Source organism: Lepidochelys kempii, chromosome 3 (assembly GCF_965140265.1).
Source record: "Lepidochelys kempii isolate rLepKem1 chromosome 3, rLepKem1.hap2, whole genome shotgun sequence".
Taxonomy (NCBI): domain Eukaryota; kingdom Metazoa; phylum Chordata; order Testudines; family Cheloniidae; genus Lepidochelys; species Lepidochelys kempii.
The window spans coordinates 157968254-157995040 of NC_133258.1; the positions used below are offsets into that span (position 1 = coordinate 157968254).

General features: G+C 42.2%; 2 protein-coding genes across 6 annotated transcripts in view; both read right to left on the minus strand.

The window, feature by feature from the left end:
• The window catches only part of EPHX1 (epoxide hydrolase 1), a 49129-nt gene that overhangs the window by 19927 nt on the left and 2415 nt on the right, over positions 1-26787 (minus strand). The window contains exons 3-4 of one of the 5 annotated variants that reach the window (XM_073338717.1): positions 25156-25204; positions 24626-24798 (exon numbers count right to left, since the gene is read on the minus strand). The exons of 2 other annotated variants lie outside the window; for them this stretch is intronic. The gene's annotated coding sequence lies outside the window, so the exon portion shown is untranslated. Of the gene's footprint in view, positions 1-677; positions 815-24625; positions 24799-25155; positions 25205-26787 lie in introns of all 5 variants that reach the window. 2 more of the 5 variants (XM_073338720.1, XM_073338718.1) reach the window with 2 other exon arrangements.
• LOC140908310 (uncharacterized) lies at positions 3108-5812 on the minus strand. Its single transcript, XM_073335279.1, has 2 exons — positions 4656-5812; positions 3108-4079 (listed from the first exon to the last, which is right to left on the minus strand). The coding sequence occupies exons 1-2, from the start codon at positions 5236-5238 to the stop codon at positions 3559-3561; spliced, it is 1104 nt and encodes a 367-aa protein (XP_073191380.1). The 5' UTR covers positions 5239-5812; the 3' UTR covers positions 3108-3558.

Sequence of the window (26787 nt, forward strand, 5' to 3'; positions counted from 1 at the left end):
TTATTTGAGCATAAACTTTCGTGATCTACAGTTCACTTCATCTGATGAAGTGAGCTGTAGCTCATGAAAGCTTATGCTCAAATAAATTGGTTAGTCTCTAAGGTGCCACAAGTACTCCTTTTCTTTTTGCGAATACAGACTAACACAGCTGTTACTCTGAAACCTATAAATACCTCTGTATCCTTTGAGGAAGTGCTAATTTCTCTTAGCCACAATATTCAGAGTCCTAACCCAGATTCTCCCCAGGTTTGCACACAAACCCTGGATTACATGGCAGTTTCAGCGTTTCAGACAGGAAGTTAGTCCCCATAAAAATCATCCAATATAAAACATTTTAGTAGCCTTTCTTCAAGAGCATTCATTTTAGGAGGGAGGGATAGCTCAGTGGTTTGAGCATTGGCCTGCTAAACCTAGGGTTGTGAGTTCAATCCTTGAAGGGACCATTTAAGGATCTGGGGCAAAAATCGGGGACTGGTCCTGCTTTGAGCAGGGGGTTAGACTAGATGACCTCCTGAGGTCCCTTCCAACTCTGATATTCTATTCTAGGATAGCAGTGGTGCTGCATGTCAGAACTGAAGGGCCATTTAAAAATAGTAAAGAATTTGGCAGAGGCTTGTAAATATCATCACTATATAATAGATGGTGAAACTGAGACACAGAGAAATGAAGTGACTTACCCCAGGTCACACCACAACTCAGATATGGGTTCTATTCTGGACTGTCTAGGAATCTATATGGCCCCATCACAATAGTAACCAAATGCCTCACGAAAGTTTAAAACAAAATAAACTCTCTTTTCCTCTCCAATCTCCACCTGTAGGGCAAAAAACCTTAAATAGTCAGACTTTTTAAAATTGTGTGGGTGTATTCTGTGTCTGTGCAAGAGTACATGAAGAACTTGCTACCAAAAAGCCAATTCAAAGACATTTGTTTTGCACTTCATTCCAAACACACTGAGGTAAGAGGTTATTCTGGTCTTATCTGGTAGTTAGTTCCATAAAGCACATTGAAGTGAGCTGTAGCTCACGAAAGCTCATGCTCAAATAAATTGGTTAGTCTCTAAGGTGCCACAAGTACTCCTTTTCTTTTTGGGAATACAGACTAACATGGCTGTTACTCTGAAACCTGTGAAAGTTCTGTTCACTACACAGGTCTTCCCCTATTGGTCAAAAGGGTATTGGTGTCAGTTAAATGTAGCTGTCATGGGAGGTACTGGTTATAAAGGGAGAAGTAATCTCTTAGGGTATGTCTACACTATGAAATTAGGTCGAATTTATAGAAGTCGGTTTTTTTGAAATCGGTTTTATATATTCGAGTGTGTGTGTCCCCACAGAAAATGCTCTAAAGTGCATTAAGTGCATTAACTCGGCGGAGCGCTTCCACAGTACCGAGGCAAGCGTCGACTTCTGGAGCGTTGCACTGTGGGTAGCTATCCCAGTTCCCGCAGTCTCCGCTGCCCATTGGAATTCTGGGTTGATATCCCAATGCCTGATGCGGCAAAAAACATTGTCGCAGGTGGTTCTGGGTACATGTCGTCAGGACCCCGTTCCCACCCTCCCTCCCCCCCTGAAAGCAAGGGCAGACAATCATTTCGCGCCTTTTTTGTCTGCTGCCAGCCAAAGATGTAAAGGATCGATGGAGTGGGTCAGAACAAGACATAGACCAGATTTGTTTTGGACTCATTTTCCTCCTCCCCTGTCTAGATCACACTGCAGTCAGTCACAGAGAAGGCGCAGCGAGGTTAATCTAGCCATGTATCAATCAGAGGCCAGGCTAACCTCCTTGTTCCAATAAGAACGATAACTTTGGTGCACCATTTCTTATTGGAACCCTCCGTGCAGTCCTGCCTGAAATACTCCTTGATGTACAGGCACACCCTTTGTTGATTTTAGCTCCCTGAAGCCAACCCTGTAAGCCGTGTCGTCAGTCGCCCCTCCCTCCGTCAGAGCAACGGCAGACAATCGTTCCGCGCCTTCTTTCTGTGCGGACGCCATACCAAGGCAAGCATGGAGGCCGCTGAGCTCATTTTGGCAATTAGGAGCACATTAAACACCACACGCATTATCCAGCAATATATGCAGCACCAGAACATGGCAACGCGATACCGGGCGAGGAGGCGACGTCAGCGCGGTCCCGTGAGTGATCAGGACATGGACACAGATTTCTCTGAAAGCATGGGCCCTGCCAATGCATGCATCATGGTGCTAATGGGGCAGGTTCATGCTGTGGAACGCCGATTCTGGGCTCGGGAAACAAGCACAGACTGGTGGGACCGCATAGTGTTGCAGGTCTGGGACGATTCCCAGTGGCTGCGAAACTTTCTCATGCGTAAGGGCACTTTCATGGAACTTTGTGACTTGCTTTCCCCTGCCCTGAAGCGCATGAATACCAGGATGAGAGCAGCCCTCACAGTTGAGAAGCGAGTGGCGATAGCCCTGTGGAAGCTTGCAACGCCAGACAGCTACCGGTCAGTTGGGAATCAATTTGGAGTGGGCAAATCTACTGTGGGGGCTGCTGTGATGCAAGTAGCTCATGCAATCAAAGATCTGCTGATATCAAGGGTACTGACCCTGGGAAATGTACAGGTCATAGTGGATGGCTTTGCTGCAATGGGATTCCCTAACTGTGGTGGGGCTATAGACGGAACCCATATCCCTATCTTGGCACCAGAGCACCAAGCCGGCGAGTACATAAACCGCAAGGGGTACTTTTCGATAGTGCTGCAAGCTCTGGTGGATCACAAGGGACGTTTCACCAACATCAACGTGGGATGGCCGGGAAAGGTGCATGACGCTCGCATCTTCAGGAACTCTGGTCTGTTTCAAAAGCTGCAGGAAGGGACTTTCTTCCCAGACCAGAAAATAACTGTTGGGGATGTTGAAATGCCTATATGTATCCTTGGGGACCCAGCCTACCCCTTAATGCCATGGCTCATGAAGCCGTACACAGGCAGCCTGGACAGTGGTCAGGAGCTGTTCAACTACAGGCTGAGCAAGTGCAGAATGGTGCTGGAATGTGCATTTGGACGTTTAAAGGCGCGCTGGCGCAGTTTACTGACTCGCTTAGACCTCAGCGAAACCAATATTCCCACTGTTATTATTGCTTGCTGTGTGCTCCACAATATCTGTGAGAGTAAGGGGGAGACGTTTATGGCGGGGTGGGAGATTGAGGCAAATCGCCTGGCTGCTGGTTACGCGCAGCCAGACACCAGGGCGGTTAGAAGAGCTCAGGAGGGCGCGGCACGCATCAGAGAAGCTTTGAAAACCAGTTTCATGACTGGCCAGGCTACAGTGTGAAAGTTCTGTTTGTTTCTCCCTGATGAAACCCCCCGCCCCTTGGTTCACTCTACTTCCCTGTAAGCTAACCACCCTCCCCTCCTCCCTTTAATCACCGCTTGCAGAGGCAATAAAGTCATTGCTGCTTCACAGTCATGCATTCGTTATTCATTCATCACACAAATAGGGGGATGACTACCAAGGTATCCCAGGAGGGGTGGTGGAGGAGGGAAGGAAAATGCCACACAGCACATTAAGCACAGCACTTTAAAAGTTTACAACTTTAAAATTTATTGAATGACAGCCTTCTTTTTTTTGGGCAATCCTCTGTTGTGGAGTCGCTGGTTGGCCGGAGGCCCCCCCACCGCGTTCTTGGGCGTCTGGGTGTGGAGGCTATGGAACTTGGGGAGGAGGGCGGTTGGTTACAGAGGGGCAGCAGTGGCAGTCTGTGCTCCAGCTGCCTTTGCTGCAGCTCAACCATACACTGGAGCATTCTGGTTTGGTCCTGCAGCAGCCTCAGCATTGAATCCTGCCTTCTCTCATCACGCTGCCGCGACATTTGAGCTTCAGCCCTGTCTTCTGCCCGCCACTTACTCTCTTCAGCTCTCCACCTCTCCTCCCGGTCATTTTGTGCTTTCCTGCACTCTGACATTATTTGCCTCCACGCATTCGTCTGTGCTCTGTCAGTGTGGGAGGACAGCATTAGCTCAGAGAACATTTCATCTCGAGTGCGTTTTTTTTTCTTTCTAAGCTTCACTAGCCTCTGGGAAGGAGAAGATCCTGTGATCATTGAAACACATCCAGCTGGTGGAGAAAAAAAAAGGGACAGCGGTATTTAAAAACACACATTTTATAAAACAGTGGCTACACTCTTTCAGGGTAAACCTTACTGTTAACATTACATACATAGCACATGTGCTTTCGTTACAAGGTCGCATTTTGCCTCCTCCCACCGCGTGACTACCCCCTCAACCCTCCCCCCTCCCCGTGGCTAACAGCGGGGAACATTTCTGTTCAGCCACAGGCAAACAGCCCAGCAGGAATGTGTCCCTGAAGAAAAGCACCCTATTTCAACCAGGTGACCATGAATTATATCTCACTCTCCGGAGGATAACACAGAGAGAGAAAGAACGGATTTTGGTTGAATGCCAGCAAACATACACTGCAATGCTTTGTTCTACAGTGATTCCCGAGTATGTGTTACTGGCCTGGAGTGATAAAAGTGTCCTACCATGAAGGACGAAATAAGGCTGCCCTCCCCAGAAACCTTTTGCAAAGGCTTTAGGACTACATCTAGGAGAACCGCAAATGCCAGGGCAAAGTAATCCTTTCACATGCTTGCTTTTAAACCATGTATAGCATTTTAAAAGGTACACTCACCAGAGGTCCCTTCTCCGCCTGCTGGGTCCAGGAGGCAGCCTTGGGTGGGTTCGGGGGGTACTGGCTCCAGGTCTAGGGTGAGAAACAGTTCCTGGCTGTCGGGAAAACCGGTTTCTCCGCTTGCTTGCTGTGAGCCATCTACAACCTCCTCCTCCTCCTCATCTTCTTCGTCCCCAAAACCTGCTTCCGTATTGCCTCCATCTCCATTGAAGGAGTCAAACAACACGGCTGGGGTAGTGGTGGCTGAACCCCCTAAAATGGCATGCAGCTCATCATAGAAGCGGCATGTTTGGGGCTCTGACCCGGAGCGGCTGTTCGCCTCTCTGGTTTTCTGGTAGGCTTGCCTCAGCTCCTTCAGTTTCACGCGGCACTGCTTCGGGTCCCTGTTATGGCCTCTGTCCTTCATGCCCTGGGAGATTTTCACAAAGGTTTTGGCATTTCGAAAACTGGAACGGAGTTCTGATAGCACGGATTCCTCTCCCCAAACAGCGATCAGATCCCGTACCTCCCGTTCGGTCCATGCTGGAGCTCTTTTGCGATTCTGGGACTCCATCATGGTCACCTGTGCTGATGAGCTCTGCATGGTCACCTGCAGCTTGCCACGCTGGCCAAACAGGAAATGAGATTCAAAAGTTCGCGGTTCTTTTCCTGTCTACCTGGCCAGTGCATCTGAGTTGAGAGTGCTGTCCAGAGCGGTCAGAATGGAGCACTCTGGGATAGCTCCCGGAGGCCAATAACATCGAATTGTGTCCACAGTACCCCAAATTCGAGCTGGGAACGTTGATTTAAGCGCTAATCCACTTGTGAGGGGTGGAGTAAGGAAATCGATTTTAAGAGCCCTTTAAGTCGAATTAAAGGGCTTCACTGTGTGGACGGGTGCAGGTTTAAATCGATTTAACGCTGCTAAATTCGACCTAAAGTCCTAGTGTAGACCAGGGCTTAGGTAGCAAAGACCAACCAAAAGGAGGGGTTTGCATTTCAAGACACAGACCTTAAGTTGCTCTCTATATTCAGTGTCCACCTCTCAGTCCTCTTGGAAGTACGTATAAAACTCCCAATCACTGTGGTATATAAGAACAAAGAGGCCCCAATCCTGAACTTTGCTTGATTGAGATCGGGCAAAGTGACACAGAGCTGTTCTAACCTGCACTGGCTTGTAATGGCCTCCAATAAAACCATTATGTTAGTGACAGATTGCTAGAGCACAGCATATGCCCCCTGCCACCTCATGCTCCCTGTGCTGGGTGGTAGGAGCCAGAAGGAGATGGTATAGAGCCAACTAAACCAGCTTTACAGCCCTTGCAGATTCCCCAGTTTGCTACTCAGGCCAGTTCTTTAAAACTGCTTTGTGCTACTGGAGCAGTGCAAACCATCTTCGGCAAGGCTGAGAATCTGGGCCAGAATCTTTTCCTCTAACAGCTAGACAGTGCTTTCCCCAGAGATAAAAGTTAAAACCCCTTTACACTTGTTTTAGCTCTCTCTTGGTAAGGGAAGGATTCATTGCACTTATTTCTTCTTTAACTTTTCTGATGCTACATTAATGTTCTTGTATTTTTCAGAGATGTAAACAATAAACTGTTAGTGTTTTTAATCTTGAAGATCTCTTCACGTGGCATTGTTGGCATGTTGCCTTTGACATTACAACTTCAAAGCGAGCTAACATTATTTATTTTTTGTAGTGGCTCAATGCCAGATCTTAGGAAGAGATTTTTCCATTCATCCTCCAGTAATGTATTTACAGTCTGGAAATTAACTATTCCCCAGAATGAATGACCCTTCATGGATATTGTTTAAATAAATATCCTAGATGGTACCATCTTCTGAGCAGTCTAGCAAAAAATTATGTTTTTGTTTTGCTCCTTTCAAAAACACATTTTAAGACATATTCTTAATAGCTAAATAAAGTAACAAAGACAGTACTTTTTTTTTGTTTTTTTAAATTTTTATAAAAACTCATCCATTTGAAAATGGATATTGTCTGCTTAAAAATCCCATTTAAAAAAACCCATTTCCTTACAACACTTTAAATGATTAAAAGTGAATATTAAAATCTAGTTAGTTTTCACCATATTCTCACTTTGGTTTCCATTTCACTCCATTTGTACAGTAAAAATAGACTGAACAGTGTCATGGGAACATAGGAATTGCCATATGACATCAGATTACGTCTACTCTGATATCCTGTCTCCAACAGCAGCAAGCACCATAAGCACCCCCTTACCCACAGGGGGACTTTCCTCCTAACTCCCATCAGTTAGTGCCTTAAGCCTGGAAGAGTTTGTCTCTTACAATAAATATAAATGTAACTGTGGATGTTCTCATTATCCATACAAGTGTCTCATCCTTTTTTAAACCCTGTTAAGCTGTTGGCTTCAATGATGCCTAGTGGCAATTAGTTCCAAAGTTTTACTGTGCTTTGTGGGGGGGAGGGGGGAGTATTTCCTTTTAACGGTTTTAAGTTTGTTACCTTTAACTTCATTGAATTAACTCTTGTTCACATTCATTTTTGTTTATGGTCAGTTTCACATTTTGAATCTAGTGCACTAATCCAATACTGAAATATCTGTAGACGCTGCACAGGAATGTTTAAGTCACAATTAAAAAAACCCTCTATTTTTTAATATTCATACCAGGGGTTTCTTTTAACACCACTAGGCTTTGTAAAACTTTCAATAAAACAAATTCAGCATGCATATAGATCAAGGAAAGTTAAAGCACTACACTGTTAGGATCCATTTTCACAAGGGTCAGTCAAGAACAGGGCTCTACTGTCCTAGCTTACTGTACATACATAGAATAAGTGACAGTCCTTTCCCTAAAGAAATGAACATTTAAACAGACAAAGGACAGAGGAAAGGGATCAACCACACAAGTAGAGTGAATAATGTGATGGTTACAAACATCATATTAGTTCCACAACTTTTTTTTTTTTTTGGTGCTTTTGTTTTGGTAGTGTTCCTACAAGTCATATCCGAACAATGAATTAGACACATTCTGCTCTACCCATCCTTATCCAATTCTTTCTTCATTCAGTGGGCATGGTGGGAAGCATTAATATTAAGCATTCATGATTAAGACAACCAAATGGTTTCTAGTGGCCCTTGCAGAGATCAGGAAGCAAAGGAAGTCTTGGTTTATAATATTAACTGAACCATTGTCTCACTGTGTTAGCCAAGGAGAAATCATTTCAATTCTTTGTGCTTCAATCAAGCGGGCTAGAAACTAAGCTGACAGCCAGATGTTGCATCTGAGCTGAACTTTCCTGGGTACATTACAAAACAAAATGGTCTTCTCCATATGCACCCTTGAAATAAGTCATTTTTCTTTATCTGATGAATCTCAGATTGTTAAAATAATTCTTAGAGTTAGATTAAGTTGGAGAAAAAAAGACAGAATGATGCATTGTACTTCCAATGCTTACTGCTGGGACCCTGTCCCACCAAGGTGCAGAGTTCCGAGAGCATAGTGAAATGTACCCTGCTGCACCTCAAACTGCCATAGACTTGGTCAAGCCTGGACTGAAATGGAGGTTCCTAAAGGTAACACTGCGATTCTTAGCAACAACAAAAAGCCAACAAGTTATTTTTAAAAATCAGATAAAATAACATTAAGGGGAAAAGAAAGACAAACAGCCTGCCTTTGCAGAAAATTTACAACAGGATGGGTAAGTGACCAGCAGGACTTTAAAATTCATGTTAGTGAGTCTCAGAGCTAAAGCTCTCCCCCCCCCCCAACAGAATGCCAATCTAAAAATATAAAGGATTACTTCACCCTACTTCGCCCAGATATTGCAGCACATATAATATGCAACACATATGGTTCTGAGAGGTGCTGTTCATCACATTCGCCCAAGAATGTAAACTACTATATGGATGGAGCATTAGCCTTAAGACAGAGCTCGCTACTTTCAATCAGATATCTGAGATTGATGACGACACTGATTTAATATGTTTTGTTGTCACTAGTTTTTATTTACCAGCAGACTGTGAGGTTACTGCAAGCACACATAGCATCATGACTCTGTTAAATGCAAGTTGCATTGATTGGTCTGTAACTGCTGTGCTGGAAAAATAATTCAATTTGGAAGTTATTTAAGTTTCAATGTATTTTCATGCTGTTATATAAACACTCCTTATGTTTTATTAATAACACACTTTTATTCAGTCCCTGTATTTACAACAAGCCCTTACAGTAGTACCTCTCCAGACAGATCGCTCTTTGCCAATATATCTAATGGGACAAAAATCTTATTACAGGGTTTAAAAACGTAAAGGGATACATCAGCTTGAACTTGCTCAACTAAATCGCTGGGAGTGCTTGACAATGTTCTGCAGCTATAACAAGTCAGGAGCAGGGCAGGTATCTTATTTTCCAGTGTGCTCTTCTGATGCTAAATTGTAATCTGCTGCCTGATTCAGAAGTGCTATTTTTTTGCTCCAGAAGGGGCCCCTATTTGACTGGAACTAGTTTTGTCACAATGTAGATCCTTGAAGGAACAAGCAGCAGAAAAGTGGGGGAATCATAGAACTGGAAGGGACTTCGAGAGGTCATCTAGACCAGTCCCCTACACTTATTGCAGGACTAAGTGCAATAAGTGCATTCCTGACAGGTATTTGTCTAACCTGTTGTGATAAATGAAAGGAGGGGAGGGGGGGAGTAGCTCCCTTTTATAGACACACAGCCAGCCAGCAGCTATAAAATCCCTCTTAGTAGCTGTTCTCTAATTGCTCTACCTTTAAAGGGTTAAAAAGTCTCACTGCTATGCATAGGTAAAAGGAAGTGAGTGGGCACCTGGCCAAGAGAGCCAGTGGGAAGGCTAGAACTTTTTAAAATTGAAACAAGACTCCCATTTTGTCTGTCTGTGGTTGTTTTTCAGGGAGAAGCGGACAGGACAGACCTATGCTGTAAGAGCTTGGGCTAGGTATGAAAAAATCATCAGTATCATACCTAAAAACTACTCATTTAAAAATCCCAGATATGTAAGTAGATCAGGAAATGTCTAGGAAGATGCGATTAGGTTTATTCCTTTTATTTCGTTGTGGCTTGTGGATTCCTCTGTGCTAATCCCAGGTGCTTTTTGTTTTACTTGTAACCTTTAAAGAAAGCTATTCTTGATGCTTAATCCTTGTAGTGCTTTTTTGCCTAAGTTCCCTGATGTATATTTTTATTAATTAATAAAATTTACCATTTTTAAGAACATAATTGGATTTTTGTGTCTTAAGAGGTTTGTGCACATGTTGTTTAATTAGCTGGTGGCAACAGCTGATTTATTTTTTTCCTCTTTTCTCAGCTATTCTCCAGAAGGGAGCGGGGGTGAAAGGACTTGAGGGTACCCCACAGGAATTCCCAAGTGAGCCTTCCTGGTCTCTCAAAGGGGTTCTGCACTTGGGTGGTGGCAGCATCTACCAATCCAAGGTCAGAGAAAAGCTGTAACTTTGGGAGTTTAATACAAGCCTGGAGTGGCAAGTATTAATTTTTTAGAATCCTTGCAGGCCCCCACCTTCTGCACTCAAAGTGCCAAAGTGGGGAATCAGCCTTGACACCTGTTCTTAACAATCCCCAATGACGGAGATTCCACAACCTCTCTAGGCAATTTATTCCAGTGCTTAACCACCCTGACAGTTAGGAAGTTTTTCCTAATGTCCAACCTAAACCTCCCTTGCTGCAATTTAAGCCCATTGCTTCTTGTCCTATCCTCAGAGGTTAAGAAAAACAATTTTTCCTTTCTCCTCCTTGTAACAACCTTTTACATACTTGAAAACTATTATCATGTCCTCTATCAGTCTTCTCTTTTCCAAACTAAACAAACCCAATTTTTTCAATCTTCCTCACAGGTCATGTTTTTTAGACCTTTAATCATTTTTGTTGCTCTTCGCTGGACTCTCTCCAATTTGTCCACATCCTTTCTGAAATGTGGTGCCCAGAACTGGACACAATACTCCAGTTGAGGCCTAATCAGCGCGGAGTAGAGCAGAAGAAATCCTTCTCGTGTCTTGCTTACAACACTCCTGCTAATACATCCCAGAAAGATGTTTGCTTTTTTTGCAACAGAGTTACACTGTTGACCTATAGTTACCTTGTGGTCCACTATGACCCGCAGATCCCTTTCCGCAGTACTCCTTCCTAGGCAGTCATTTCCCATTTTGTATGTGTGCAACTGATTGTCCCTTCCTAAATGGAGTACTTTACAGTTGTCCTTATTGAATTTCATCCTATTTACTTCAGACCATTTCTCCAGTTTGTCCAGATCATTTTGAATTTTGAACCTATCCTCCAAAGCACTTGCAACCCATCCCAGCTTGGGATCGTCTATAAACTTTATAAGCTTATAAACTTTATAAGTCTCCATTCATCTGAAGAAGTGGGTTTTTTACTCACGAAAGCTTATGCCCAAATAAATCTGTTAGTCTTTAAGGTGCCACCAGACTCCTCGTTGTTTTTGTGGCTACAGACTAACATGGCTACCCCCTGATACTTTATAAGTGTACTCTGTAGGCCATTATCTAAATCACTGATGAAGATACTGAATAGAACCGGACCCAGGACTGATCCCTATGGGACCCCACTTGTTATGCTCTTCCAGCATGACTCTGAACCACTGATAACTACTCTCTGGGAATGGTTTTCCAATACCTGGGTCTCAGGAATTCAGAGGACCACCCAGGAGAAAAAGTGGGGGGAAAAAAACAAACCACAAATCAGTGAGCAGGTTTGAGTTTAATACATTACTATTATCTGACAACCTTCTAATTATAAAAGCAACAAAATTACAGGTGCATTTTTCAGTCTTAAGTAAAAACCAAAACCAAAAAACAACAGCACATGTGATTTTAAAAGTTATTATTGATGTGTTCCAAATGCAGAGTTACAAATTCAAACATTTGTATCCAAACATTAGTTGGCATTGTGCATTTGTGCTTAAAACGCTGTACTTGTGGTTGTGCCCTTGATTATACCTCTGCAACCCCACTGAATCCAATAAAAGTCTGTGGGGCTACATGGAGTCAGAGGGCAAAATCTGACCTATCATCTCTGCACATGTATAACAGTGATCCAGGGATCAAGATCAAGCCTTGTCTTTGAAATATGTATACATTTCTCTATTTTCAAACATTTCTATTTGGGACAACATACACACAGCAGCTACTGGAGTATTTCTGCAGTGCCAGAGTTCAGTCAAACAGTTTTTGGCACAATCCACCAGGGTGGAAAATTTATTTGGAATTTGTCATGACTCTACAGTAATCGGTTTTATACCCAACAACACGGGCTGGATCGAGTAGGATTTTAATTTCCATTATCCCACTAATAAACTTCTGACTGTAACCTCAAAAAGAGCAAACGCATACAGTTTCTCACACCCACATAGAAAAGCGCCTCTATGGAATTACTCTAGTAAAATAGTCTGGCACAAAATACTATTGACACCCCCTTTATTTAGCAAATAATACAGACAAAAGTTTCCTCTCAGTTACATTACTTTCGTAATCCCCACAGACTCCATGAAGGACAGAATCTGGCTCCACATATACACAGGAGTGTATGCACATACACACACCAGGGTTTTTAATCAGGAATAGGGGTTTCACGAGTCATCTCCAACAGTTTTACCCCTATTCTATTTCCCAGGAAAATTCACTATTGTATAACATTTTCCAGTAGATCATCCAGTATTCAATTATTAATTTCTTGTCTTTCACATGCTACTTTTATACAACTTTATAACAAATTGCTGTCGTATACTCTTCAGTGTAATCCAGTTATGGGTGCTTTTAATTAACACAGCTACCTTTGCAAAAAGAAAAGGAGTACTTGTGGCACCTTAGAGACTAACCAATTTATTTGAGCATAAGCTTTTGTGAGCTACAGCTGTAGCTCACGAAAGCTTATGCTCAAATAAATTGGTTAGTCTCTAAGGTGCCACAAGTACTCCTTTTCTTTTTGGGAATACAGACTAACACGGCTGTTACTCTGAAACAGCTACCTTTAACTCCAATTTCAACATTCCAGCCATATAAGTAAACAAGATTTATTATATGGTCTCAACTCAGGAATATAACTTTACACAATTATGTCAGGTTGGGTTCAGTACTGCAAATTCCCCATATGTGACCTCCCCTGATGCTCCAGGGAGTTCCATGCAGAAGGCTTGCAGGATTGGGTCCTTTAATTGCTAAACGTACACATTCCCTGATCCTTACAAAATAGTACAGTTCAGTCAATACAATTCAGTACACAAAAATCAATGTGAAATAATTTTGCTAAGATGTAGCCTGTGAGTGCCGAGGGCTGACACTTTTGGACACCTAAACAGTAATAACTAAAAACAAAAGTTACAAGTAAACAAAAAAGAATGCAATATGCATGTAAAAATCAGCAACAAAACCCAACCAAGATTCACCTAGAAAACCCCATAAACCAAAAATAAACTCCCCAAAGAACTGTTTTAAAGTCAGAGTTTAAGGCCAGAAAGGACCACCACATCTTGATCCTTACTTTAACTGTTAGGTTTTAATATATGAAAAGAAATATTAATAATCCACACTGCCATAGCTCCTTCCATCAGAATCTCAAAGCACTTTACAAAGACTAACGAAGTTTGCCTCAACATCACTCTGAGGTACATTAATATCTGCCTGCTACAAGTAGGAAAACTGAGGCATAGAGCCCAACACTATTGCATGATATTAAAGTAAAATTCAGACTCAAGTCAATAAGTGATCCCAAAACATTAACAGAAAATCTGAGGGAAAAGCTGAAAATAGAATCCAGGTCTCCCAAACCCAGAGTCCTGTGTCTAATAGGGGTCATATTCTTCCAGGATCTTATTCTTTCTCCCCTGTGTTGGTAGTATCAATTCCAAAGCTTCCCAATAGATTCTATGCAAATTGGTATTAGTTGTGATTGCGTGCATGTATGCGTCCTCTGTATACAGTGTGATATTCATTTGCTAATTCTTTATGATGATTCCAAGCAGATCAGAGAGTGAGAACGTATTTCTCATTCACTGAATCTATAAACCTCTTCTTAGCCCACCGCCATTAGCAAACTAAGTCAGTAAAACCTGCTCATCCATTAGTAATCATTTATATAGCAGAATATGTAGCAATGTACAGGGTGTTTTGCAGAATTAATAACTTTTCATGCCATGTGGAGTTATAATCTAAGATTAGCAGGGAGAAGACAAGACATACGACAACAGTTCAGCAAAGGAAAGGTGTGGAGAAATTATTGGCGAGAATAAGGAAAGGATTACTGGAAGACATTGGTTTACTTTAAGGAAACATTTGCAGGAGGGTGAAGATGAGGATGTGCCTGGGGGATTTAAAGTAATGGGATAGTTCCAAGCAGAAAGGGACAGAGAGAATAACAGTGTAAAGCTGGGAGTAAAAAGCAGGAATGTTTGTTGAAAAAAAAAAAAAGAATTGTGCCATGAAGAAAGGGATAGAATCTCCCTATGAAGAGCTGATTCTCAGTGAAGAAGGGAATCTTTGATGATAACACAGGAGGGAACAGATGGTAATCGTCACTTTCTGTTAGACACTGCAGCACCAGAAGGATGTGCCAAAGTAAATATGTAACAGGCACATATCTCCTTGCTATTTCATCTTTTTGGTTAGCAACAACTGAAGCGCTTACGTTATGCTAGATTTAAAAGCTGCATTTATAAATGTCATATCAGTATCCACAACAACATCAGAGTAATTACCACTAAGAGATGAGAAGAAGTAGAGAGGAAACAGTGTTCTCAATTAGAGTTTATTTTGGCACGTCCTTATAGTAATGAACTGTTTGAGAGCAAGCTCTGTCTCACATCAGTTTCGTGGGATGCGTTCAGAACACAGATGCAATGGCAGCCTTGCTGCATAAAGAAAAATGAGAAGTCTCATTTAAGTTTCTTCACACCAAGTTCAAATGAAAAAAAAAAATCAAGTCTGCTGCAGACTAGAACAAAATTAAGGAAAAATTACTTGTAGTTATAAGAGATAGAACAAATAAATCACACTATTATTTATGCAAACATCCCATTCACATACATCATGGTGCTTTTAATTAATTTATTCAGAGAAAAAGAATTCAGGAATTATTCAGTACAAGTATTCCGAAAGGGAAGTATCTTCAGTATTAATCATGAGCAGACAAAAGCTCTTCAGAAAGTGGCATGGGACTCTATTTTCCAAGTGACTTTTCTCTGGGGGCACTGACAGTAATTGGAACTCTATTTGCTGTGCTCTGAGTATGCAAGTTAAAGGAGATTGTCCTTGTTCTGGATTTCTCTGTGTGTTGTTAGAGAAAAGCTTTCTCACAAGCTCTCTGGGACACAAGCTACTTAGCCTCAACTGTAAGGATAAGGTTTTACTTTCTGTCTGCCTGACAATGGAATTCTAATGTCCATCTGTAACATAAGAAATCCCTAATGAAGTATGTGTATGAGATAATCCATTAATTTTGCCTACAACGAAACATTAAGTTTCCTCTACCCCACATTTCATTGTATTACCTTTTGAGCCAAAAACTGCACCTTACTGAACAATACCATTACCCTGAGGCAAAATTTCCTGAGAACTCTGGTTTTTAGAAGTTAATTAGACCAACCTTTCTTAAAGTATGTATACTTACCAACTGCAATTAACTATGGTGTAATGACTGTGTGTGTTTTACTGTGGAGTTATAACTTGCTTCACAGTCCTTCTCACACTAAGTTTTTGTGGCTACAAAGCTACTTAAAAGGATAATTACATGTCTATGGGCTTTGCGAAAAGTAATTTCTTTATACATGTATAATAACAATGAAAAGATTATACTACAGCATATACTTTTAAGAAAGGATTATAATTAGAGGAAATTCTTGGATGATATCATATGCATGCATTCTAAAATCTAATTATGGCAAAAAACATTTTTTGCATCTAATATAGGTAAAGGTTATGTTGGATTTTGGCTATTTAGGAGGACTTAACTTTTCTACCTACACTTCCCTGACTATATGATATCTGTAGGGGATTTTGACTGCAGCACCATATCCTCCCCAAGCTAGAAGAAACTAATGAATTCAGAACAAATTGATTTAAAAAACCCACGGTTTAAACAAGTTGAGGTACACAAATTTACACTGATGAAATTTACTTGGGTAAAACATCTAGTCAAGATGTATGAGCCCAACGCTACAGCCAGAAACTTTAGAAAACTTTAGTAATACCTGCTCAGACTTAGATTTCATCTGTGTCCTAGGGGCTATTTACTCACAGACTGATTGTCAAAGGCACAAATGGCAGTTAGGCATCTAACTTCCATTGATATTTGATATGTTAGGTGCCTAATTGCTCTTTGTGCCTTTGAAAATCTCCTCATTTAGCCTCTCTTCCTCAGTTTCCCCATCGGTAAATAATATACAACACTGGTCTTCTTTGACAGGTTTTGTGAGGGTTAGTCAATGTTCAGAGAATGCTTTGAAAATGAAGAGTATTGTTACTGTAGCCAAGTAAGGAGAAAATAAGGGCATGATTCTGATAGCACAGCCTTGCGAGACCAGGTTCAATCCCCAAGTATTTATATCTAAAGACGCAATTTAACTGTCAGACAAAGGTATTCTAGTATAGTAATAAACCAGGCAAGGCATTTATGATATATTTAAGATCTCCAAATTATCTCACACGAAGATGACTGTAAAACAATCAATGAGATTAAAATAGAAAGGTCTGGTTTACTCATACATTCACTGTACAAAATGTAAATATAGCAGAATTGCTACCTAAATGTAGTACTAAAGCAAATGGTTTTAATTACAAACCAAATGCAATTTCATAGGTTAAACAAAAATGCCCTTACAAAGCTTTCAGACTGTGTAAAAATAAGCTTTTTTTTTGTTCCCTTATACCATTTGCTTTCTACTATTACCTTCCAAGACCTTTGTATCAGATCATGTACTGTGATAACGATTTTTATGTAAGTTGAAATTGCAGCATTATCTTGGCCCCTCAGGACTCTGGGGGAAAAAAAAAAAGTGTTCCATTACACTGGTCTGAAGCAGAGAAAATGTTATGCCTCAATGGTTTGCTCTGAAATTGGGAGGGCGTATCTAGTGGGATCCCGTAGGGGTCAGTCCTGGATCTGGTACTATTCAATAGTTACATTAGTGACTTGGATAATGGAGTAGAGAGTATGTTTATAAAATCTGCAGACGACACCCAGGGAGAGGTTGCAAGCACTTTGGAGAACAGGTTTAAAATTCAAAATGACCTTGACAAATTGGCGAATTGGTCTGAATTCAACAAGATAAAATTCATATAAGACAAGTGCAAAGTACTTCACTTAGGAAGGAAAAATCAAACAGAGTTACAAAATGGGGAAAAACTACCTATGTGGTCTTTTTGCTTAAAAGGATCTGGGGATTATAGTGGACCACAAACAGAATATGCGTTGTCAATGTGATACAGTTGCAAAAAAGGCTCATATGATTCTGAGGTGTATTAACAGGAGTGTTGTATGTAAGACGCAGGAGGTAACTGTCCCGCTCTACTCAGCACTAGTGAGGCCCCAGTTGGAGCACTATGTCCAGTTTTGGGCACCACAATTCAGGAAGGATGTGGAAAAATTGGAGAGTCCACAGGAGAGCAACAAAAATGATAAAAGGTTTAGAAAACCTGACCTATGAGGACAGGTTAAAAAAATTAGGCCTGTTTAGTCTTGAGAAAAGAAGAGTGAGGGGGGGACCTGATAACAGTCTTCCAGTATGTTAAGGGCTGTTATAAAGAGGATTGGCGATCAGTTGCTCAACATGTCCACTGAAGATCGGACAAAAAAGTAATGAGCTTCATCTGCAGCAAGGGAGATTTAGGTTAGATATTAGGAAAAACTTCCTAATTATAAGAGTAGTTAAGCACTGGAATAGGCTTCCAAAGGAGGACATGCTGGTCTAGGTTTACATGGTCCTGCTTCAGCACAGAGAAGCTGGCTTGATGACTTCTTGAGGCCCCTTTCAGCCCTACATTTCTATGATTCTGTACCAGGGTAGTATCCCCACAACAAGCGTTGGGTGCATGATTCCTGCTAGCCAACTAATTTCTAAATTAAAAATTAAAAAAATCTAAATTGGAATATACTGCACTAATCCTGACCAATGTAGCAAAATACTTACCTTTATAACTTGAAATATGAATCCATATGGTCTATAAAGAAAAACGTTTCAGTATCATTTCTGTCTCACTATAGTTCTGATTATTTCATCTCTTCTTCCTAATATAATATTCCCAAAAACATGAAATATATACAAACATTATAAAAAGGCAGTATTGTGGGCCTCCCATGCTGTTTTTAAAACAACAGATATCTGTTCACCAGCTACATCAAGACTGGATCGTACATTTAGCAAGGGTGAATCTGTTCCAACTGGATCCAAGTCTCCATTACATTTACCTTTTAAAGCGTCAGAGTTCTGTACTAAGCTTGTCTGCACTTGAAAGCTGTTGCAGGTTTTGCATATCTGCATTAAGTGATCCAGAACAATGGCTGCACAAGCAGTCGGTCAACACCACATTGTAATCCCCAACTAAGCACCCTTTGGGATCGCTGCATGCACACAGTGTTGCACTGTTTCAAAACAAGCAGTCAGCATTCTGGGCAGACAGCCCCTGGTACACTGCTTCCCCACTAAACTCTACGCATTCCGGGACTGTTTTTGCGGCACACAGTTAAATACTGGAATAAATTCCAAAGGGAGGTTGTAGAATCCCCATCCTTGGAGATTTTTAAGAACAGGTTAGACAAACACCCATCAGATATGATCTATTATCTAGGTGTACTTGGTCTTGTCTCAGTATGCAGGGATGGAGTAGATGACCTCTTGAGGTCCATTCCAGACCTACATTTCTATGGTTCTATGACTGTGAGATAATTACCAAAACGCACTTGAATTCTGGGACTTGGGATCAAAATAAATAATTCCCACGATTCCTCTCATTTCATTCCATCATTCATCTTGTAACGAGCCAGCGCTATTTTTAAAGCACTGTCAGGTAGCACGGAGGAAACATTGCTGAGCATTGTGATCATCACAGTGATTAATTCAAACAAGATACTGCAAATATGCTTCATATTGTGCAATGATTTCAAAGACAAGTAGATACAGGCCCCTGAGGAAGATGGAATCGAGAAGATACTAGTGCTTAATCTTTTCCTGCAGTGGCTTCAGCGAGTTAGCCACCACTTTTGAGCTCAGCCAACTAGATTAATAGTTTCCAAGGCCAGAAGGGACCAATGTGACCATGTAGTCTGACCTCCTGTATAGCACAGGCCATAGAACTTCCCCAAAACAATTCCTACAGCTTTTAGAAAAACATCCAATCTTGATTTAAAAATTGTTAGTGATGGAGAATCTACCATGACCCTTGGTAATTTGTTCCAATGGTTAATTACTCTCACAGTTAAAATTTTGCACCTTATTTCCAGTCCTAGCACTGACTGATGGAACACGATTGGAATGCAGACCTGGGATGTCCAGCATTGGAAGCAGAACTTCAGGATGTCAAAGGCCACCTTCCTAGAAATCTGCAGAACACACCTATCTGGAAGCTCATCAACACGATTGCTACCAGTCAGTAGCGGCCCATTTTGGTATTGTTAGATCACCTCTCAGGGTTGTTGTAATGGAGGTGTGTGCGGTTATCAAGAAGGTGCTGTTCCCTCTGGTCATAAAGCTAGGCAATACACAGGATGTTATTCATGGATTTACTATTTGAGCCCCTGAATTATATTGGAGCCATTGATGGTATCCCTGTGCCTCTCCTTTGCCCCCAGCATCAAGCCTCAGGGTTCATCAACAGAAAGGCATATTTCTTCATGGTGCTGCAGGGCTGGCTGAACATTATGGGAGGTTCACCAATATGAATGTGGGGTGGTCTGCAAAGGTCCATGATGCTGGGATCTTTAGAAACTCTGGCTTGTTTTCTGCAATGAACTTTTGTTTCTGTGAACCACTCTGGACCCTGATGGTGCTGGCATTCCTCCTATGATTACCCTCTGTCTCCCTGGATTACAAAGCCTCTTACTGGATACTTGGATTGGATAAAGGACCTGTTTAACTAAATCCCAAGTGGCTGCAGAATGATAGTGCAACATACATGTAGAAGACTGACGGGTAGATGGAGGTACCTAATGTCCAAGCTGAAAGCTGATGAGCAATATCTGCATCATCAGATATTGATGATAGATGCTTGCTGTGTTTTGCACAACCTACGCGAGATCAAAGGAGATAGCTTTGCTGAGGAATAGAAGGAGGTCATGAGCAGAATTCCTGAAGTTTCTGAACACCAGAAAGGCAGCATCTACCAAATGCTGCAACTGGTCAGGGACTCAGAGCCAGGGATGCATTATGTTCCTACTCTGAGGCCAAGACAAACTTGTGAACAATGTATATACCTTTGAGTAAGGCTTTTATCATGATCAGTACACGTGTCTTAACACTTATATCTACTGGTAGATGGAGTTTAGTACACTGCAGGTGGGGATTTTATTGAATCACATAAGGCTCTTATGAAATTTTCAAACAAAGAATGTCATGATATTTTCAATTAATGATTAATAAAAAAAATACATCAGGTTAAACATTGTGAATAGCAAAAGAAAAAAAACTTTATTGAACAAACATAACATGATGCAAAGTTAAAAGTCCAGTGCAAAGCAATATGATCCAGTTCATCACAATAGCTGCCAAACCATACGAGTTCAACCAGGCCCCTTATTATTGACCCTGACATTATTAAATCACAGCTAGAGCTCCTTTCCCTTGTGGCAGCATCAGATCAGGTTCTCAAAGTGCCCCCTCTCCTTTGTTTGTTCTGATAGACACTTGCAGACATGTGCATTATGGAGACTGCTCTTAGATAGGCTGGGATTCGCACCTCTCCCAGAGGACAACGAAGTCCAGAACCTTGGACAATGAAGTCCAGGACCTCAGCCCAGACCAAACAGAAGCAAGAGGCATGGCTGCTAAATAATCATTTCCATGAGCTGGAACCATGAACAGCCACACATGGCTGCATGCCACCATTTAAACAGGGAGGTGACAGTCACGTCAAGATGATTCCAGAACAGTAGAGGGCACACAGGTAAATAGATAAGCTGACCCAGGTAGCCAGCAAAGCAGCATGGGATACTAACAGGACTGCCAAATATAAAACAGTTGTTTCAGGATGGGAACACAGCCACACCTACTTTGTTCTGGGTAAACTCATCCTACACCTCAGTATACACACTTCCAAAGGGAGTGTATTAATATGGCTTAAAACATCAAATGATTTGCAACAAAAAATTGTGTGCGTGTGGACGCAAAGCACTTTATCACAAAATAGTTCAAGTTAACCCACAACAACTTTTAATTTAGACAAACTATTATACACTAAGAAAAAAATACAGTGATTTGCTTTTTGAATGTTCAGGAGCAGCATGGGACAGAAGCTGCCTTTATCAGTTCTACCCTACACCCGAAAATCCACTCCAAGGAAGGGAGTGGTGTTATTGAAAAGAGGCTTACAGTTTAAAGGGCTTGGTTTACATGTCTGTAGATGAATACTTCCTGATCCAGCATAAATACCTACACAACCGCCTCACACACAAATTATTCCTATTTTGGGCCTGAATAATGTTTGTTAGGGAAGGGAGGTATGCAAATCAAAATATGGCTGCATACATTAACACTGCCTTTGTAGCCAAACAGAGTATAATTCCAGAAAGTATCCCATGAAGAGTGATCTCGTCTCATAGGCTCAACTGCATGAAAGTATGGGAGGAAAGAATGGCCTATTTCACAACCACTAAACAAAACAACATCCCTGATTAGGATTATGTTTTAATTGGATGCCAACAGCAGCAGGGTCAAAATGAAAGCTGAGTTCCAATAAACTTAGCCAGACTTGAGGACTCCGTCTTATCCTTTTCAGTTTGTTCAGTTATGCGATAAAATATGGTCATTAGACCTTAAAAGATTTTCTTCCCTCACCCCGATATGCTTGCTCAGCAAGGGATATTTTGTTTGAATGGGTACCCATCACAGATTTCAGCATTGGCAAGTGGCCCATGAGACAAAAAGTTCAACATCATATCCCCATTTAGAGTCTATTTAAAAAAACAACCACTCTGCCATCCCCCACTTCAGAGACTATGTGTTGTGAAGCACCCTGCAAAGGATTCTAGCTTTTTTATTCTGAAACCAAAAAATGTGGACAAAACTTTAGTGGATGCCAAATAACTGTTACAAATAAAACAAATAAGCAATAATAAAATGCTATCAGGAATACGCATAGCTTGGGTGGAACATGCAATTAGGCAAGTGAGATCATACTTAGAAAGACTGCCTGGGAACTGTAGTTACCATTCCATCTGCTTAGAAAGTCTGCTTAGGGGAAACTTCCTGTTCATGCTACCTGAGACCACACTAAGGCCTCATCTACACTACACAGTTTTGTCGACAAAAGTCTGCTTTCGTCAATAAAACAGTGGAGGTATACACACAACAATGCTCCTCCCACTGATTTAACTCTCCTGCTACGCAAACAAAATAAAAACCACTTTGACAAGAGGCATAGAGCTTTTTGCGGCAAAGTTAGATTGATGCAGTGTCAATGTACACACTGTGCTTGGTTATGTCGCCATAAATGGCCTCCACGAGGTGTCCCACAATGCCCATCCTGACTGCTTTGGTCAGCCATTTGAACTTCCCTGCCCTGCACCCAGGTTCACAGGCCTCTGCCCTCTCCCTTTAAAGGACCAAAAATTTTTGAAATTGCACTTCTGGTTTGCTGACCATGGTGGCTCCATGCACTAAACAATTTCCTGTGTGGAGTACATCGGAGTTGTTGGATCTGCTGGCTCTGTGGGGAGAAGAGGCTGTGCAGTTCCAGCTCCACTCCAGGCATAGGAATTTCGATATCTATGGTCGGATTTCTCGTGGCATGTTGGATAAGGGCTATCAATGGGACACACATCAATGCGGTGTGAAGATCAAGGAGCTGAGGCAGGCATACCAAGAGGCAAGGGAGTCAAACCATCACTCCGATTCTGTGCCAAAGACCTGACATTTCTATAAGGAGCTGGATGCCATCCTCGGCGGTGACCCCACCTCCATGAGCCCCATGGATATTTCAAGCGGGGAGGCCTGGAGACAGGGGCCAGTGGACTGAACCCCAAGGATGAAGTAGTGAACAAGATGGGACAGGTGACAGGGTAGTCCAGTACCACGACGAGCCAGGACCTCTTCTCAACCCCGGAGCATTCAAGCCAGTCACAGCTCTCCACCTGTGGCGTGCATGATGCAGGGGAGGGGAGCTCTGGTTAGTGCTCATTTTGAGTTGATACTGCTTGGTTATATGAGGTAGAGCTGTCCTTTGCTTTGTTATATGCTAGAAATGGGTTAAGAGATAGAAATGTACAAGATTAGCTGTGTTTGCCTCTGCTTCACTTTCCCTATGAAACTAAACAGTGGGGCCCTGTGGAAAAGTGTGTTAATGCACACCGAGATTTCACAGGAATCCTCCAGAGAGATCTCTAGGAAACTTTCATGGAGATACTCAACAATCCTCTGTGGAAGGTTTCTTGGCAGAGCTGCTTTGTTCCTTCCCCCGCTGTAGGAAACTTTCCCATGTCAATCAGCAATCACTGGTGCAAGGACCAAAGCAGCACATAGGAGAGCAGCAGAGGGACCCAGTCTGACGTCGCATGTATGCAGGAAATGCATCTTTCACTTCTGAGGGTAAGCAAGTATTCAGATATCGGCTTCAATGACCCCCGCCTATGGAAAATGGTGGCAGTCACAATATTGTCCCTAGTCACTTGCAGTGATCCCCTTAAAAAACCACCTTGATCCTTTGCCTCATTTTGAACGCCCTCTTACACTCCACTTCCCTCACGCCCAAGCCAAACTCACCATGTTTAAGGCATTCGCTGAGCTATGTGCTTGCCAAGGGACAGTGAGAAAGAGGTATTTTACTATTATGATTCAATGCTGTGAGTTCACTATCATGCCTCTGTTTATTGTTTCTTTTGTTTCTGCAGATGTGGCCTTAAGAAGAACCCCCTAGACACTGGTGGAGTGCCTCTGCAACTTACAAGACAGCATGCTGACATGCTTTCAGCCCCCCCAAAACCCACTCTCTCTCCCCCCACATATACACAACACACTCCCTGTCACACTCCACCCCACCCCATTTGAAAAGCACGTTGCAGTCAATTGCATGCTGGGATTGCTGCCCATAATGCATAGCTCCCAATGCCACTGCAAGTGCTGCAAATGTGGCCACACCAGTGTGCTTGAAGCTGTCAGTGTAGACAGATTGCAGCGCTTTCTCTACTGCGCTCTATGAAGACTGGTTTAACTCAACGCGCTCTACATCTGCAAGTGTAGCCATACCCTTAGACACAGCTATGAGAGCCTCCAACAAGAGAGTGCTCCTCTTACTGTTATGTCCCTATCAAGAAAGCGTTTTTTTGTGTATTGGTTATTGCTATTTAATAAAAATGTACTCTCTGAAAGAAAATAAATCTTTATTTATCTCCTACACATGGTGGTTGCTGCTGGAATTCATACACAGTGGCAATTTGCACATTTGCAGACAACAAATCACGTTCAGGAAGCAATCATCAAAATTTTAATTCAAGGTGGCAAGTTAACAAAGCACTGCAAAATGCTTTATAGGAAAACACGTTACTGGTGCTCATTATCAGAATGGTGCCTCATAGCCCCCCTTGTGCCCTCTAATAGCCCTTCTTTCTGGCTGCTCAAAATCAGCCACCAAGCAATCCGCCTCCTCACTCCACCCCTGGGGAAACTTTTCACCCATAGCCTCACAAATATTATGCAGTGCACACCAGGCTGCTACAACCCTGGGAATATTTTTCTCATTGCGATCCTCCTGCCATAAAGGCAGCGCCAGCGAGCTTTTAATCTGCCAAACACACATTCAATGGTCATTCTGCACCTGCTCAGCCTATTGTTGAAGCGCTCCTTGCTGCTGTCCAGGTCTCCCGTGTAAGGCTTCATCAGCTATGGCAGTAAGGGATATGCTGGGTCTTCCAAGATCACTTTAGGCATGTCAACATCCCTGTCAAGGTTCCTTCCCCACTCTGAACTCTAGGATACAGATGTGGGAACCTGCATGAAAAACCCCCTAAGCTTATTTTTACCAGTTTAGGTTAAACTTCCCCAAGGTACAAACTATTTTACCTTACTGCCCTTGGACTTTATTGCTGCCACCACCAAGCGTCTAACAAATATATAACAGGGAAAGAGCCCGCTTGGAAACATCTTTCCCCCCAAAATCCTCCCAAGCCCTACACCCCCTTTCCTGAGGAAGGCTTGATAAAAATCCTCACCAATTTACATAGGTGAACACAGACCCAAACCCTTGGATCTTAAGAACAATGAAAAAGCAATCAGGTTCTTAAAAGAAGAATTTTAATTGAAGAAAAAATAAAAGAATCAACTCTGTAAAATCAGGATGGTAAATACCTTACAGGGTAAGCAGATTCAAAACACAGAGAATCCCTCTAGGCAAAACCTTAAGTTACAAAAAGACACAAAAACAGGAATATACATTCCATTCAGCACAGCTTATTTTCTCAGTCATTTAAACAAAACAGAATCTAACGCATATCTAACTAGATTACTTACTAAGTTCTAAGACTCCATTCCTTTTCTGTTCCCGGCAAAAGCATCACACAGACAGAGAGAACCTTTGTTTTCCCCGCCCTTCAACTTTGAATGTATCTTGTCTCCTCATTGGTCATTTTGGTCAGGTGCCAGCGAGGTTATCCTAGCTTCTTAACCCTTTACAGATGAAAGGGTTTTTCCTCTGGCCAGGAGGGATTTTAAAAGTGTTTACCCTTCCCTTTATATTTATGATAATCCCCCATTGGAATCTTCTGGTCTGGAAAGAAAATTCCTGCTTGCAGCTTTCTGTATAGGCCAGTGTTCCTGAAGATGCATGCACCATGCACTATCCCTGACCACCCCACATTGATATCAGTGAAATGACTTTGGTGATCCACAAGCACCTGCAATACCATAGAGAAGTACCTCTTTCTACTTATGTTCTCTGTTGCAAGATGGTCCAGGTCCAAAATTGGGATATGGTTATCATCTATCACGCTGCTGCAGTTAAGGAATCTCATTGCCACAAAGCCACCCACTATTTCACGTACATTTCACAGTCCTTCATAGAAGGATGCAATTAATGGCCTTGAACATTTGTGTGAACACAACCCCCACACTGGACTTCCCAACTTCAAACTGATTCGCAACTGACCAGAAGCAGTCCGGAATTACTAACTTCCACACACCTACTGCCATGCACTTCTCCACTGAGAGGGCAGCTCTCATTCTGGTGTCCTTGCGCAACAGGGCAGGGCGGGGAGAGCTCAGCACACAGTTCCAGGAAGGTGGCTATGCATTTCCAAAAGTTCTGCAGCCACTGCTCATCATCCCAAATCTGCTAACAATGTGATCCCACTACCCTGTGCTTGTTTCGTGAGCCCAAAAGCGATGGTCCACCATCTGCAATTACTCCATGAATGCCAAATTTAATCTGGAATTGTTTCTTTCCATGGCACACAGCAGGAAAGGCACCATGGATTCCTGTTCAGATTCGAAGCTCATGAAATACTGTATGATCCGCCACGGTGCGTTCATAACATTGATCACAAAACTAGAGAGCAGTGCAGGAGGATCCATGCTTTCAGGCAGAGATGGAGGGCACACAGTTTACAGGGGCTGTTAATAAACAGCGCAAAACATAGTCGGAAATCCATGGAATGATGGGACAGAAAAAACTGCGCTATGGGATGTTGAGCCCACACCCATGATGCACTGCAATCCACTCCCCATTCTCACAACTCCTAGTTGCAGAAGGTGGCAAGTTGCACAGTGGGATAGCTACCAACAGTGCACTGCTCTCTCTGTCAGTGCTAGAGCACAAACTGTGAATGAGCTCTGCCAACACAATGAGTGTTGTGTCAACATGCACAAGCGATGTCATTATAGCAGGTTATGATCATTGGTGTAATTTATGTCGACTTAACTATGTAGCTTAGACATAGCCTCAAACAATCTCTACCTCAACCATTTACATTATCATCATCTTCA